The sequence below is a fragment of the Salvelinus namaycush genome, unplaced genomic scaffold (genome assembly GCF_016432855.1).
Source record: "Salvelinus namaycush isolate Seneca unplaced genomic scaffold, SaNama_1.0 Scaffold2787, whole genome shotgun sequence".
Classification (NCBI taxonomy): Eukaryota; Metazoa; Chordata; class Actinopteri; order Salmoniformes; family Salmonidae; genus Salvelinus; species Salvelinus namaycush.
The window spans coordinates 12,893-28,007 of record NW_024059660.1 but is presented as its reverse complement, the minus strand read 5'-3'; the positions used below and the strand labels follow the sequence as shown (position 1 = coordinate 28,007).

At 47.0% G+C, this 15,115-nt stretch overlaps 1 protein-coding gene across 1 annotated transcript; it reads right to left on the bottom strand.

Annotated features, from left to right (window-relative positions):
* Positions 1 to 233: 233 nt before the first annotated feature.
* Positions 234 to 14,845, bottom strand: rergla (RERG/RAS-like a). Its single transcript, XM_038984950.1, has 5 exons — positions 14,411 to 14,845; positions 14,226 to 14,282; positions 13,005 to 13,078; positions 9,415 to 9,563; positions 234 to 2,765 (listed from the first exon to the last, which is right to left on the bottom strand). The coding sequence occupies exons 1-5, from the start codon at positions 14,460 to 14,462 to the stop codon at positions 2,480 to 2,482; spliced, it is 618 nt and encodes a 205-aa protein (XP_038840878.1). The 5' UTR covers positions 14,463 to 14,845; the 3' UTR covers positions 234 to 2,479.
* Positions 14,846 to 15,115: the final 270 nt, after the last annotated feature.

Below are 15,115 nucleotides of genomic sequence, written 5' to 3'. Positions count from 1 at the left end.
CCTCGGTCATCACAAAGTGATTGATGTGCCTTGTTGTTAAGTTCAGAGAACAGGAGGATGGAACCTGACACAAAGATCAACTGTGGTGATCCTCACACACACACACACACACACACACACACACACACACACACACACACACACACACACACACACACACACACACACACACACACACACACACACACACACACACACACACACACACACACCTCCATAAAACCACAACCAGACTTGATTACAGTGTTTATTATAGTTTTACATTATTGTATAAGTTTATAATTAAGACTTTATTCCAGTGAACAATTAAACAACATGAAGATGGAACTAGACGGACAGACATTCATTATGTTATGATACATCACCTTTCCATGGAAACAGTAACCACAGAAAGAATTTCCCCCCAAAAACAACCTCCATGCCAATAAACTGCTGGCTCTCTTCAGTAGCAGTATTCAGGCTAGCATCCCAAATGGCACCCTGTTCCCTATTTAGTGCACTACTTTCGATAAGGGCCCGGTCAAACATAGTGCATGATATAGGGAAATAGGGTTCTATTTGGGACACACATCAGTCATAATGAAAGATGTATGAAAAATGGACTGTGTCTGCCACTGTGGCATGCAGTGAGCAGTCGAGGCAATAGGGCCAGTAATGGAGTCTCCCCTGTGGTGTCATTTACTTTACATAGCTAATAATGGAGTCTCCCCTGTGGTGTCATTTACTTTACATAGCTAATAATGGAGTCTCCCCTGTGGTGTCATTTACTTTACATAGCTAATAATGGAGTCTCCCCGTGGTGTCATTTACTTTACATAGCTAATAATGGAGTCTCCCCTGTGGTGTCATTTACTTTACATAGCTAATAATGGAGTCTCCCCGTGGTATCATTTACTTTACATAGCCAATAATTGAGTCTCCCCTGTGGTATCATTTACTTTACATAGCTAACAATGGAGTCTCCCCGTGGTGTCATTTACTTTACATAGCCAATAATTGAGTCTCCCCTGTGGTATCATTTACTTTACATAGCTAACAATGGAGTCTCCCCGTGGTGTCATTTACTTTACATAGCTAATAATGGAGTCTCCCCGTGGTGTCATTTACTTTACATAGCTAATAATGGAGTCTCCCCGTGGTGTCATTTACTTTACATAGCTAATAATGGAGTCTCCCTGTGGTGTCATTTACTTTACATAGCTAATAATGGAGTCTCCCCGTGGTGTCATTTACTTTACATAGCTAATAATGGAGTCTCCCCGTGGTGTCATTTACTTTACATAGCTAATAATGGAGTCTCCCCGTGGTGTCATTTACTTTACATAGCTAATAATGGAGTCTCCCTGTGGTGTCATTTACTTTACATAGCTAATAATGGAGTCTCCCCGTGGTATCATTTACTTTACATAGCTAATAATGGAGTCTCCCTGTGGTGTCATTTACTTTACATAGCTAATAACGGAGTCTCCCCGTGGTGTCATTTACTTTACATAGCTAATAATGGAGTCTCCCCGTGGTGTCATTTACTTTACATAGCTAATAATGGAGTCTCCCTGTGGTGTCATTTACTTTACATAGCTAATAATGGAGTCTCCCTGTGGTATCATTTACTTTACATGGCTAATAATGGAGTCTCCCCGTGGTGTCATTTAATTTACATAGCTAATAATGGAGTCTCCCTGTGGTATTTTTCACTTTACATAGCTAATAATGGAGTCTCCCCGTGGTGTCATTTACTTTACATAGCTAATACTGGAGTCTCCCCGTGGTGTCATTTACTTTACATAGCTAATGCTGGAGTCTCCCTGTGGTGTCATTTACTTTACATAGCTAATACTGGAGTCTCCCTGTGATGTCATTTACTTTACATAGCTAATAATGGAGTCTCCCCTGTGGTATCATTTACTTTACATAGCTAATACTGGAGTCTCCCTGTGATGTCATTTACTTTACATAGCTAATAATGGAGTCTCCCCTGTGGTATCATTTACTTTACATAGCTAATAATGGAGTCTACCTGTGATATCATTTACTTTACATAGCTAATAATGGAGTCTACCTGTGATATAATTTATGTTTGCGTGTGTATGTAGTAGAGACCTTAGAGTATGGTAAGCATGAGACAGTCAGACAGTGAGCAGCAGCAGTCCTATCAGTCCACTAAGCTCTGTTATAAGTGGAGAACCATTTATACCACCTCTCACATCTCGCTGTCACTTGGTGGTTGGCAACCAGAGGAGTGTAGGTTGGTGGTGGTCTAATGATTATTGAACATTTTCCCACCCTTTTTCATGATCAACAATAATAATAGCAACAGCAAGTAAGTAGGTGAATCCCATGTTGTTGGTGGTGGGTCCATTCAACGTTACTGACCTTTTCCCACAATCCCTTTCACCATTCAACAACAGTCCCAAGGGGGAAAAACAAAGTAACAAGACCTCTTAGTCCTGGGGTAACCCTTGACCCTCCTATCTCCCCTTCACACTGATTTCCTCCGCTTCCCGAAGACATTATTGATGAGTTTGGCCATGGACTTGGAGCCACTAGGTCTCCGTCTCCTCTCCTTGGCCTTGCCCCCCAGGCTGGCGTTGTGGACCATCTTCGAGAACATGAGGACCACCTCCTGGTAGTGTTCTGCTGCAGAGAGCTCATAGAACTGGCACCGGGACTCGGCTGCCAGGCGCTGGCCTTCTTCTCGACGCACCTCCCTCACGTGGCACAGGTCCTGCTTGTTACCCACCAGGAACACCAGAGTGTCTGCATCCCTGAGAGGGGAGAGAGAGGAGGAGGAGGAGGAGGAAGACAGGGTGAGCAAGGAAATCAAAATATATGAGACACAATAAGGACGGACATAACGAGTCCCTGGATGTAAGAGAAGACAAACCAGGAGGACAGGTTGAGTAAATGGTAGTGACATTTAAAGACTGTGGGGCATCTGGAATGGCGCCCTATTCCATTTACATGACACTATTTCTGACCAGAGTCATGTCAAAATGTCGTCAAGAAGCAGTCCAAAGTATTGTTCTCTTTTTATAGGGAAAAGGGTGCCTTTTCAGATGTAACCTAAGTGACCTCAGCCACGACGGAGAGGTGAGAGTATCTGTAACCTATGTGACCTCAGCCAGGACGGAGAGGTGAGAGTATCTGTAACCTATGTGACCTCAGCCACGACGGAGAGGTGAGAGTATATGTAACCTATGTGACCTCAGCCACGACGGAGAGGTGAGAGTATCTGTAACCTATGTGACCTCAGCCACAACGGAGAGGTGGGAGTATTTGTAACCTATGTGACCTCAGCCACGACGGAGAGGTGAGAGTATCTGTAACCTATGTGACCTCAGCCACAACGGAGAGGTGAGAGTATCTGTAACCTATGTGACCTCAGCCACGACGGAGAGGTCAGAGTATCTGTAACCTATGTGACCTCAGCCACGACGGAGAGGTGAGAGTATCTGTAACCTATGTGACCTCAGCCACGACGGAGAGGTGAGAGTATATGTAACCTATGTGACCTCAGCCACGACGGAGAGGTGAGAGTATCTGTAACCTATGTGACCTCAGCCACGACGGAGAGGTGAAAGTATCTGTAACCTATGTGACCTCAGCCACGACGGAGAGGTGGGAGTATCTGTAACCTATGTGACCTCAGCCACGACGGAGAGGTGAGAGTATCTGTAACCTATGTGACCTCAGCCAGGACGGAGAGGTGAGAGTATCTGTAACCTATGTGACCTCAGCCACGACGGAGAGGTGAGAGTATCTGTAACCTATGTGACCTCAGCCACGACGGAGAGGTGAGAGTATCTGTAACCTATGTGACCTCAGCCACGACGGAGAGGTGAGAGTATCTGTAACCTATGTGACCTCAGCCACGACGGAGAGGTCAGAGTATCTGTAACCTATGTGACCTCAGCCACGACGGAGAGGTGAGAGTATCTGTAACCTATGTGACCTCAGCCACGACGGAGAGGTCAGAGTATCTGTAACCTATGTGACCTCAGCCACGACGGAGAGGTCAGAGTATCTGTAACCTATGTGACCTCAGCCACGACGGAGAGGTGAGAGTATCTGTAACCTATGTGACCTCAGCCACGACGGAGAGGTGAGAGTATCTGTAACCTATGTGACCTCAGCCACGACGGAGAGGTGAGAGTATCTGTAACCTATGTGACCTCAGCCACGACGGAGAGGTCAGAGTATCTGTAACCTATGTGACCTCAGCCACGACGGAGAGGTGAGAGTATCTGTAACCTATGTGACCTCAGCCACGGCGGAGAGGTGAGAGTATCTGTAACCTATGTGACCTCAGCCACGACGGAGAGGTCAGAGTATCTGTAACCTAAGTGACCTCAGCCACGACGGAGAGGTGAGAGTATCTGTAACCTATGTGACCTCAGCCACGACGGAGAGGTGAGAGTATCTGTAACCTATGTGACCTCAGCCACAACGGAGAGGTGAGAGTATCTGTAACCTATGTGACCTCAGCCACGACGGAGAGGTCAGAGTATCTGTAACCTATGTGACCTCAGCCACGACGGAGAGGTGAGAGTATCTGTAACCTATGTGACCTCAGCCACGACGGAGAGGTGAGAGTATATGTAACCTATGTGACCTCAGCCACGACGGAGAGGTGAGAGTATCTGTAACCTATGTGACCTCAGCCACGACGGAGAGGTGAAAGTATCTGTAACCTATGTGACCTCAGCCACGACGGAGAGGTGGGAGTATCTGTAACCTATGTGACCTCAGCCACGACGGAGAGGTGAGAGTATCTGTAACCTATGTGACCTCAGCCAGGACGGAGAGGTGAGAGTATCTGTAACCTATGTGACCTCAGCCACGACGGAGAGGTGAGAGTATCTGTAACCTATGTGACCTCAGCCACGACGGAGAGGTGAGAGTATCTGTAACCTATGTGACCTCAGCCACGACGGAGAGGTGAGAGTATCTGTAACCTATGTGACCTCAGCCACGACGGAGAGGTCAGAGTATCTGTAACCTATGTGACCTCAGCCACGACGGAGAGGTGAGAGTATCTGTAACCTATGTGACCTCAGCCACGACGGAGAGGTCAGAGTATCTGTAACCTATGTGACCTCAGCCACGACGGAGAGGTCAGAGTATCTGTAACCTATGTGACCTCAGCCACGACGGAGAGGTGAGAGTATCTGTAACCTATGTGACCTCAGCCACGACGGAGAGGTGAGAGTATCTGTAACCTATGTGACCTCAGCCACGACGGAGAGGTGAGAGTATCTGTAACCTATGTGACCTCAGCCACGACGGAGAGGTCAGAGTATCTGTAACCTATGTGACCTCAGCCACGACGGAGAGGTGAGAGTATCTGTAACCTATGTGACCTCAGCCACGGCGGAGAGGTGAGAGTATCTGTAACCTATGTGACCTCAGCCACGACGGAGAGGTCAGAGTATCTGTAACCTAAGTGACCTCAGCCACGACGGAGAGGTGAGAGTATCTGTAACCTATGTGACCTCAGCCACGACGGAGAGGTGAGAGTATCTGTAACCTATGTGACCTCAGCCACAACGGAGAGGTGAGAGTATCTGTAACCTATGTGACCTCAGCCACGACGGAGAGGTGAGAGTATCTGTAACCTATGTGACCTCAGCCACGACGGAGAGGTGAGAGTATATGTAACCTATGTGACCTCAGCCACGACGGAGAGGTGAGAGTATCTGTAACCTATGTGACCTCAGCCACGACGGAGAGGTGAGAGTATTTGTAACCTATGTGACCTCAGCCACGACGGAGAGGTGAGAGTATCTGTAACCTATGTGACCTCAGCCACGACGGAGAGGTGAGAGTATCTGTAACCTATGTGACCTCAGCCACGACGGAGAGGTGAGAGTATCTGTAACCTATGTGACCTCAGCCACGACGGAGAGGTGAGAGTATCTGTAACCTATGTGACCTCAGCCACGACGGAGAGGTGAGAGTATCTGTAACCTATGTGACCTCAGCCACGACGGAGAGGTGAGAGTATATGTAACCTATGTGACCTCAGCCACGACGGAGAGGTGAGAGTATCTGTAACCTATGTGACCTCAGCCACGACGGAGAGGTGAGAGTATCTGTAACCTATGTGACCTCAGCCACGACGGAGAGGTGAAAGTATCTGTAACCTATGTGACCTCAGCCACGACGGAGAGGTGGGAGTATCTGTAACCTATGTGACCTCAGCCACGACGGAGAGGTGAGAGTATCTGTAACCTATGTGACCTCAGCCACGACGGAGAGGTGAGAGTATCTGTAACCTATGTGACCTCAGCCACGACGGAGAGGTCAGAGTATCTGTAACCTATGTGACCTCAGCCACGACGGAGAGGTGAGAGTATCTGTAACCTATGTGACCTCAGCCACGACGGAGAGGTGAGAGTATCTGTAACCTATGTGACCTCAGCCACGACGGAGAGGTCAGAGTATCTGTAACCTATGTGACCTCAGCCACGACGGAGAGGTGAGAGTATCTGTAACCTATGTGACCTCAGCCACGACGGAGAGGTCAGAGTATCTGTAACCTATGTGACCTCAGCCACGACGGAGAGGTCAGAGTATCTGTAACCTATGTGACCTCAGCCACGACGGAGAGGTGAGAGTATCTGTAACCTATGTGACCTCAGCCACGACGGAGAGGTGAGAGTATCTGTAACCTATGTGACCTCAGCCACGACGGAGAGGTGAGAGTATCTGTAACCTATGTGACCTCAGCCACGACGGAGAGGTCAGAGTATCTGTAACCTATGTGACCTCAGCCACGACGGAGAGGTGAGAGTATCTGTAACCTATGTGACCTCAGCCACGGCGGAGAGGTGAGAGTATCTGTAACCTATGTGACCTCAGCCACGACGGAGAGGTCAGAGTATCTGTAACCTATGTGACCTCAGCCACAACGGAGAGGTCAGAGTATCTGTAACCTATGTGACCTCAGCCACGACGGAGAGGTGAGAGTATCTGTAACCTATGTGACCTCAGCCACGACGGAGAGGTGAGAGTATCTGTAACCTATGTGACCTCAGCCACGACGGAGAGGTCAGAGTATATGTAACCTATGTGACCTCAGCCACGACGGAGAGGTGAGAGTATCTGTAACCTATGTGACCTCAGCCACGACGGAGAGGTGAGAGTATCTGTAACCTAAGTGACCTCAGCCACGACGGAGAGGTGAGAGTATCTGTAACCTATGTGACCTCAGCCACGACGGAGAGGTGAGAGTATCTGTAACCTATGTGACCTCAGCCACGACGGAGAGGTGAGAGTATCTGTAACCTATGTGACCTCAGCCACGACGGAGAGGTGAGAGTATCTGTAACCTATGTGACCTCAGCCACGACGGAGAGGTCAGAGTATCGTCACTGTATGTGTCCATGCTAAACTGTAGGTCTATGTTGTTGTCCACAAACTATTTTGGTGTGGCATTTACAGTATGTAGTAACTTTGAATGCTGTGGGTGAAGACTCAGTGCATTGAGATGTTCCCTTATTACCCAGAAGACCATTAGGGAGATGTTCCCTCATTACCCAGAAGACCATTAGAGAGATGTTCCCTCATCCCCATTAGCCAGAGAGTTGAATCTCTATGGTAGAATCTATCAATGGGATTACTAACGATGTAACAGTTGTTGGGCAGTGTGGGCGGCTGTTAAACCCACATCAATGTCCAACCTATTGATGTACAATGACAATAATAGGATGGAATGTCAGGCCCACTGCCTCCACTCCTCCCCCTTTGTCAAGTGGATGGAATATCAGGCCCACTGCCTCCACATCTCCCCCTTTGCCAAGTGGATGGAATATCAGGCCCACTGCCTCCACTCCTCCCCCTTTGCCAAGTGGATGGAATGTCAGGCCCACTGCCTCCACTCCTCCCCCTATGCCAAGTGGATGGAATGTCAGGCCCACTGCCTCCACTCTCCCCCTATGCCAAGTGGATGGAATGTTTGTATCAGTGTGAGAGTCTACCTTTTGGTAGGTGACGGGAACTGGAAGGTCTGTATCAGTGTGAGAGTCTACCTTTTGGTAGGCGAGGGGAACTGGAAGGTAAAGGTTAGTGGATGGACTGGACAGGTGAGTAGATGGACTGGACAGGTGAGTGGATGGACTGGACAGGTGAGTGGAAGGACTGTACAGGTGAGTAGATGGACTGGACAGGTGTGTGGATGGACTGGACAGGTGAGTACATGGACTGGACAGGTGTGTGGATGGACTGGACAGGTGAGTAGATGGACTGGACAGGTGAGTAGATGGACTGGACAGGTGAGTAGATGGACTGGACAGGTGAGTAGATGGACTGGACAGGTGAGTAGATGGACTGGACAGGTGAGTAGATGGACTGGACAGGTGTGTGGATGGACTGGACAGGTGAGTAGATGGACTGGACAGGTGAGTAGATGGACTGGACAGGTGAGTAGATGGACTGGACAGGTGAGTGGATGGACTGGACAGGTGAGTGGATGGACTGTACAGGTGAGTGGATGGACTGTACAGGTGAGTAGATGGACTGGACATGTGTGTAGATGGACTGGACAGGTGAGTGGATGGACTGGACAGGTGAGTGGATGGACTGGACAGGTGGGTAGATGGACTGGACAGGTGAGTAGATGGACTGGACAGGTGAGTAGATGGACTGTACAGGTGTGTAGATGGACTGGACAGATGAGTAGATGGACTGGACAGGTGAGTGGATGGACTGGACAGGTGAGTGGATGGACTGGACAGGTGAGTGGATGGACTGGACAGGTGAGTACATGGACTGTACAGGTGTGTGGATGGACTGGACAGGCGAGTGGATGGACTGGACAGGCGAGTGGATGGACTGGACAGGTGAGTAGATGGACTGGACAGGTGAGTAGATGGACTGGACAGGTGAGTAGATGGACTGGACAGGTGAGTAGATGGACTGGACAGGTGAGTAGATGGACTGTACAGGTGTGTGGATGGACTGGACAGGTGAGTGGATGGACAGGTGAGTGGATGGACTGTACAGGTGAGTAGATGGACTGGACAGGTGAGTGGATGGACTGGACAGGTGAGTAGATGGACTGGACAGGTGAGTAGATGGACTGGACAGGTGAGTAGATGGACTGTACAGGTGTGTGGATGGACTGGACAGGTGAGTGGATGGACTGTACAGGTGAGTGGATGGACTGTACAGGTGTGTGGATGCACTGTACAGGTGTGTGGATGGACTGGACAGGTGAGTGGATGGACTGTACAGGTGTGTGGATGGACTGGACAGGTGTGTGGATGGACTGGACAGGTGTGTGGATGGACTGGACAGGTGAGTAGATGGACTGTACAGGTGAGTGGATGGACTGGACAGGTGAGTGGATGGACTGTACAGGTGAGTGGATGGACTGTACAGGTGAGTAGATGGACTGGACAGGTGAGTGGTTACCTTTTGGCCACTCCCAGGTTTAACTCTCTGATCAGGTGTACTACGGCTTTAGCCTTGATGAAGGAGGAGCGGTCACTGATGTCATAGACCACTACGAAGCCATCAGCCCAGTGGATCTGGTCGGTCAGAGTTGACTTCCCCTCACAGGCCTGCAGAGCAACACAAACAGCAAGGACATGTTGCTATAACCAAGCAATCTGATACTGAGCAGTGGAGGCTGGTGAAGGGAGGGTGGGCTCATAGAAATGGCTGGAATAGAATAAGGCTAGAATGGAATGAGAGAAACCCCATTCCATTCATTACATCGGGCCTGTCCTCCGATGTAAAGTTACCTCAGCCTCCACTAAGCCTGTCCTCCGATGTAAAGTTACCCCAGCCTCCACTAAGCCTGTCCTCCGATGTAAAGTTACCCCAGCCTCCACTAAGCCTGTCCTCCGATGTAAAGTTACCCCAGCCTCCACTAAGCCTGTCCTCCGATGTAAAGTTACCCCAGGCTCCACTAAGCCTGTCCTCCAATGTAAAGTTACCCCAGCCTCCGATGTAAAGTTACCCCAGTCTCCACTAAGCCTGTCCTCTGATATAAAGTTACCCCAGCCTCCACTAAGCCTGTCCTCCGATGTAAAGTTACCCCAGCCTCCACTGAGCCTGTCCTCCGATGTAAAGTTACCCCGGCCTCCGATGTAAAGTTACCCCAGTCTCCACTAAGCCTGTCCTCTGATATAAAGTTGCCCCAGCCTCCACTAAGCCTGTCCTCCGATGTAAAGTTACCCCAGTCTCCACTAAGCCTGTCCTCTGATATAAAGTTGCCCCAGCCTCCACTAAGCCTGTGCCCCGATGTAAAGTTACCCCAGCCTCCACTAAGCCTGTCCTCCGATGTAAAGTTACCCCGGCCTTCACTAAGCCTGTCCTCCGATGTAAAGTTACCCCGGCCTCCACTAAGCCTGTCCTCCGATGTAAAGTTGCCCCAGCCTCCACTAAGCCTGTCCTCCGATGTAAAGTTACCCCAGCCGCCATTAAGCCTGTCCTCCGATGTAAAGTTACCCCGGCCTTCACTAAGCCTGTCCTCCGATGTAAAGTTACCCCGGCCTCCACTAAGCCTGTCCTCCGATGTAAAGTTACCCCAGCCGCCATTAAGCCTGTCCTCCGATGTAAAGTTACCTCAGCCTCCACTAAGCCTGTCCTCCGATGTAAAGTTACCCCAGCCGCCACTAACCCTGTCCTCCGATGTAAAGTTACCCCAGCCTCCACTAAGCCTGTCCTCCGATGTAAAGTTACCCCAGCCTCCACTAAGCCTGTCCTCCGATGTAAAGTTACCCCTGCCTCCACTAAGCCTGTCCTCCGATGTAAAGTTACCCCGGCCTCCACTAAGCCTGTCCTCCGATGTAAAGTTACCCCGGCCTCCACTAAGCCTGTCCTCCGATGTAAAGTTACCTCAGCCTTCACTAAGTGATCTGACTTCACATGCTGAAATAATAGCTTTCATCCTCCTTTGATGAATCATAATTATAAACTGGGTGGTTCGAGCCCTGAATGCTGATCGGCTGACCGTATACCACGGGTATGACAAAACAATTATTTTTACTGCTCTAATTACATTGGTAACCAGTTTATAATAACAATAAGGCACCTTGGGGGTTTGTGGTATATGACCAATATACCATGGCTAATGGCTGTATCCAGGCACTCTGCGTTGCGTCGTGCCTAAGAACATCCCTTAGCCGTGGTATATTGGCCATATACCACACATCCTCTGGCCATATTGCTTAATTATAACCCAAGGTTGCCTTCGCCCACTTCTGGCCATATCCACTTTGTTATCGCAAACATCCATCCAACTCCTAGTGGTAACGCTCCTGTCACTTCAGAGCAAATTCAAAGTCTTCCTTCTGTGGGGGAAATGGTTCTGGTCTGATTTACAGTGATGTATTAACTGTGGGAAATGGTTCTGGTCTGATTTACAGTGATGTATTAACTGTGGGGGAAATGGTTCTGGTCTGATTTACAGTGATGTATTAACTGTGGGGGAAATGGTTCTGGTCTGATTTACAGTGATGTATTAACTGTGGGGGAAATGGTTCTGGTCTGATTTACAGTGATGTATTAACTGTGGGGGAAATGGTTCTGGTCTGATTTACAGTGATGTATTAACTGTGGGGAAATGGTTCTGGTCTGATTTACAGTGATGTATTAACTATGGGAAATGGTTCTGGTCTGATTTACAGTGATGTATTAACTGTGGGAAATGGTTCTGGTCTGATTTACAGTGGTGTATTAACTGTGTGGGAAATGGTTCTGGTCTGATTTACAGTGATGTATTAACTGTGGGGGAAATGGTTCTGGTCTGATTTACAGTGGTGTATTAACTGTGGGGGAAATGGTTCTGGTCTGATTTACAGTGATGTATTAACTGTGGGGGAAATGGTTCTGGTCTGATTTACAGTGATGTATTAACTATGGGAAATGGTTCTGATCTGATTTACAGTGATGTATTAACTGTGGGGGAAATGGTTCTGGTCTGATTTACAGTGATGTATTAACTGTGGGGGAAATGGTTCTGGTCTGATTTAAAGTGATGTATTAACTGTGGGGGAAATGGTTCTGGTCTGATTTACAGTGATGTATTAACTGTGGGGGAAATGGTTCTGGTCTGATTTACAGTGATGTATTAACTGTGGGGGAAATGGTTCTGGTCTGATTTACAGTGATGTATTGAATGCAGTGCAGAATTTTGGCTGTGACTATATAAGAAAAGGTTAGAGAGACAGGGAGAGAGAAAGAGAGAGGGAGGAGACAGAGACGAAGGGAGACAGGGCAAGAGGCAGGGAGGCAGGGAAAGAGGGAAAGAGGCAGGAAGACAGGGAAAGAGGGAGGGAGACAGGGAAAGAGGGAGGTAGACAGGGAAAGAGGGAGGGAGACAGGGAAAGAGGGAGGTAAAGAGGCAGGGAGACAGGCAGGGAAAGAGGGAGGGAGGGAGGGAAAGCGGGAGGGAGACAGGGAAAAAGGGAGACAGGGAAAGAGGGAGGGAGGGAGGCATTGCTGCATGCTTGGCTGGGCACAATAAGTGAGATTGATTACTCTGTTAGGGGTTTTCACTACACTGACTTCATTATCCTGTACCATACATTTCTTATCCTGTACCATACATTTCAGATCCTGTACCATACATTTCTTATCCTGTACCATACATTTCTTATCCTGTACCATACATTTCAGATCCTGTACCATACATTTCAGATCCTGTACCATACATTTCAGATCCTGTACCATACATTTCAGATCCTGTACCATACATTTCTTATCCTGTACCATACATTTCTTATCCTGTACCATACATTTCTTATCCTGTACCACACATTTCAGATCCTGTACCATACATTTCTTATCCTGTACCATACATTTCTTATCCTGTACCATACATTTCTTATCCTGTACCACACATTTCAGATAGAGGAATATTGGGTATGAGAGATGGCTTTTCTTTAGCGTATAAAGCGCTGTTCATACATGTCAATGGGTGGCCACTCAGATCATTGAATTGTGATAATACTCATGATGGTCATCACGTGGTTCCCCTCCTCCTTTCAACTCACCTGTGAGCATGGATCATAGAGTTCTAGATTCAGCTGTCTACCATCAATAGACAGACGCTTTCTGTATATGCATTCTGCATGAGAGAGAGAGGGAGAGAGAGAGAGAGAGAGAGAGAGAGAGAGAGAGAGAGAGAGAGAGAGAGAGAGAGAGAGAGAGATAGATATAGAGAGAGAGAGATATAGAGAGAGATATATAGAGAGAGAGAGATATAGAGAGAGATATAGAGAGAGAGAGAGATATAGAGAGAGAGAGATATAGAGAGAGATATATATATAGAGAGAGATATATATAGAGAGAGAGAGAGATATAGAGAGAGATATAGAGAGAGAGAGAGATATAGAGAGAGATATAGAGAGAGAGAGATATAGAGAGAGATATAGAGATAGAGATAGAGAGAGAGAGATATAGAGAGAGATATAGAGATAGAGAGAGAGATATAGAGATAGAGAGAGAGATATAGAGATAGAGAGAGAGATATAGAGATAGAGAGAGAGATATAGAGAGAGATAGAGATGGGGAGTGAAAGAGAGAGAGACAGAGAGAGGGGGATAGAGAGAGAGAGAGAGATAGAGATGGGGAGTGAAAGAGAGAGAGACAGAGAGAGAGAGAGAGAGAGACAGAGAGAGAGAGAGAGATAGAGATGGGGGAGTGAAAGAGAGGGGAGAAAATGACAATAATTAGATGAATGAAAAAATGAATAAAATGAAGCTAGGGTAAAGTCCAGTTTCCACAACAGTCACTATCTAACCTACTGCCCGGAGGAGTGTTATTCGACCTTTATATCCATAGAAATATGATCAATATTAAATAATGACAACACACAGACTAATACCAATATTGACTAGATACTTTTATTTTGAATCACTGTAACCTAAAATATTTAATACAAATTATCCAAAATGTACAATACAACATGTAGCCGACAATACAACTGAACAATACTTCTGATAGAAGTAGCCAATCACCGACCATCTGATGAAGGACAATGTGTTCACTTGGTAACATCAGGAAATCGAACAATTACGTAATTATGTCACAACTGGACGTGCGTAATGATGCGTAAAAGCAATGACATGGATCAAAGATCAATTGGAAAACAAAACATTTGCAAGTTTAAATTATCATATTTTTTTTACAGATTGTTTCATAATAATTAGCATGAAGTGGTATTCATGTCACACACGTCTATTGTAGCAAACTAAGTAGGTTAGAAACCTTACCTGATGATGAGGCATATTCGCCGATAAATCGCCTCGTCAGGAATCGAACGATTAGAGCTGAGGAAGGAATACGATAGTTATATATAAAATCAATAGCCTACGAACAATGTACACATTTGGACAAACAATCTGCCAAACCAAACGAACAAAATGTTTTTACATGACAGGTAAAACATTTGTCTTGCCTGATTTCCCGACTCCTTCGCCTCCCAAAACCGCAAGTTTAATATCATTCATAATTGCGGTTTGATTCCCTTTCGATTTAAAAAGTGGTTGTTAAAGTTGACCCTTTAAAGAAAAATAACAATAATCCCTTTGAAAAATCGAATCCCTTGAAGTCTACATTACACTACGACCAAAAGAAGAGTTAAAAAAAAAATCGAGCAGGACGCATCAATAGTCGTTTGACCACTTTCCACTCTGTCGCTCTGTTCAAATGTTGATCTGTTGGAGCGGCGTCCCGGTACCGGCGCTGCGTACAGACGTTTATCTCAGGGTTCTGAGGCACGCACTGTTCTGAACCGAGAGAGAGAGGGAGTAGCAGCTCGATCACAACGTCACTATGACGAACACATTGGTTGAAGTAAGTGAGACACGGACATCAGAGGCTTTTATAAATGAGAAGCACTCTTGTTTTTCATTGGAGAGGGAAGGTAGTGTTTGTGTTTTTCCTCCCTCCTACCCTCTATTCTCCTCATTGAAGAGACTCATCTAGTAGGTTCTAGAATGACCCTTATGGATGTGTTTCCTCATAGCAACAAACACCATCAACATAGAGTAACATCAAGACCTTAGTGACCTATAGAATAGCTCATCGTATACCACATGACCAACAGTATGTGGAAACCTGCTCGTCCAATAATCTCATTCCAAAATCATGGGCATTAATA

Bases quoted from the DNA above. Each gene is read 5' to 3' on its own strand.
- rergla (XM_038984950.1), bottom strand. From the start codon at position 14,462: ATGAATGATATTAAACTTGCGGTTTTGGGAGGCGAAGGAGTCGGGAAA. The intron at 14,283-14,410 runs GCAAGACAAATG...TTCCTTCCTCAG, and splicing joins CGAAGGAGTCGGGAAATCAG to CTCTAATCGTTCGATTCCTG. The intron at 13,079-14,225 runs GTAAGGTTTCTA...TCTCTCATGCAG, and splicing joins CGAATATGCCTCATCATCAG to AATGCATATACAGAAAGCGT.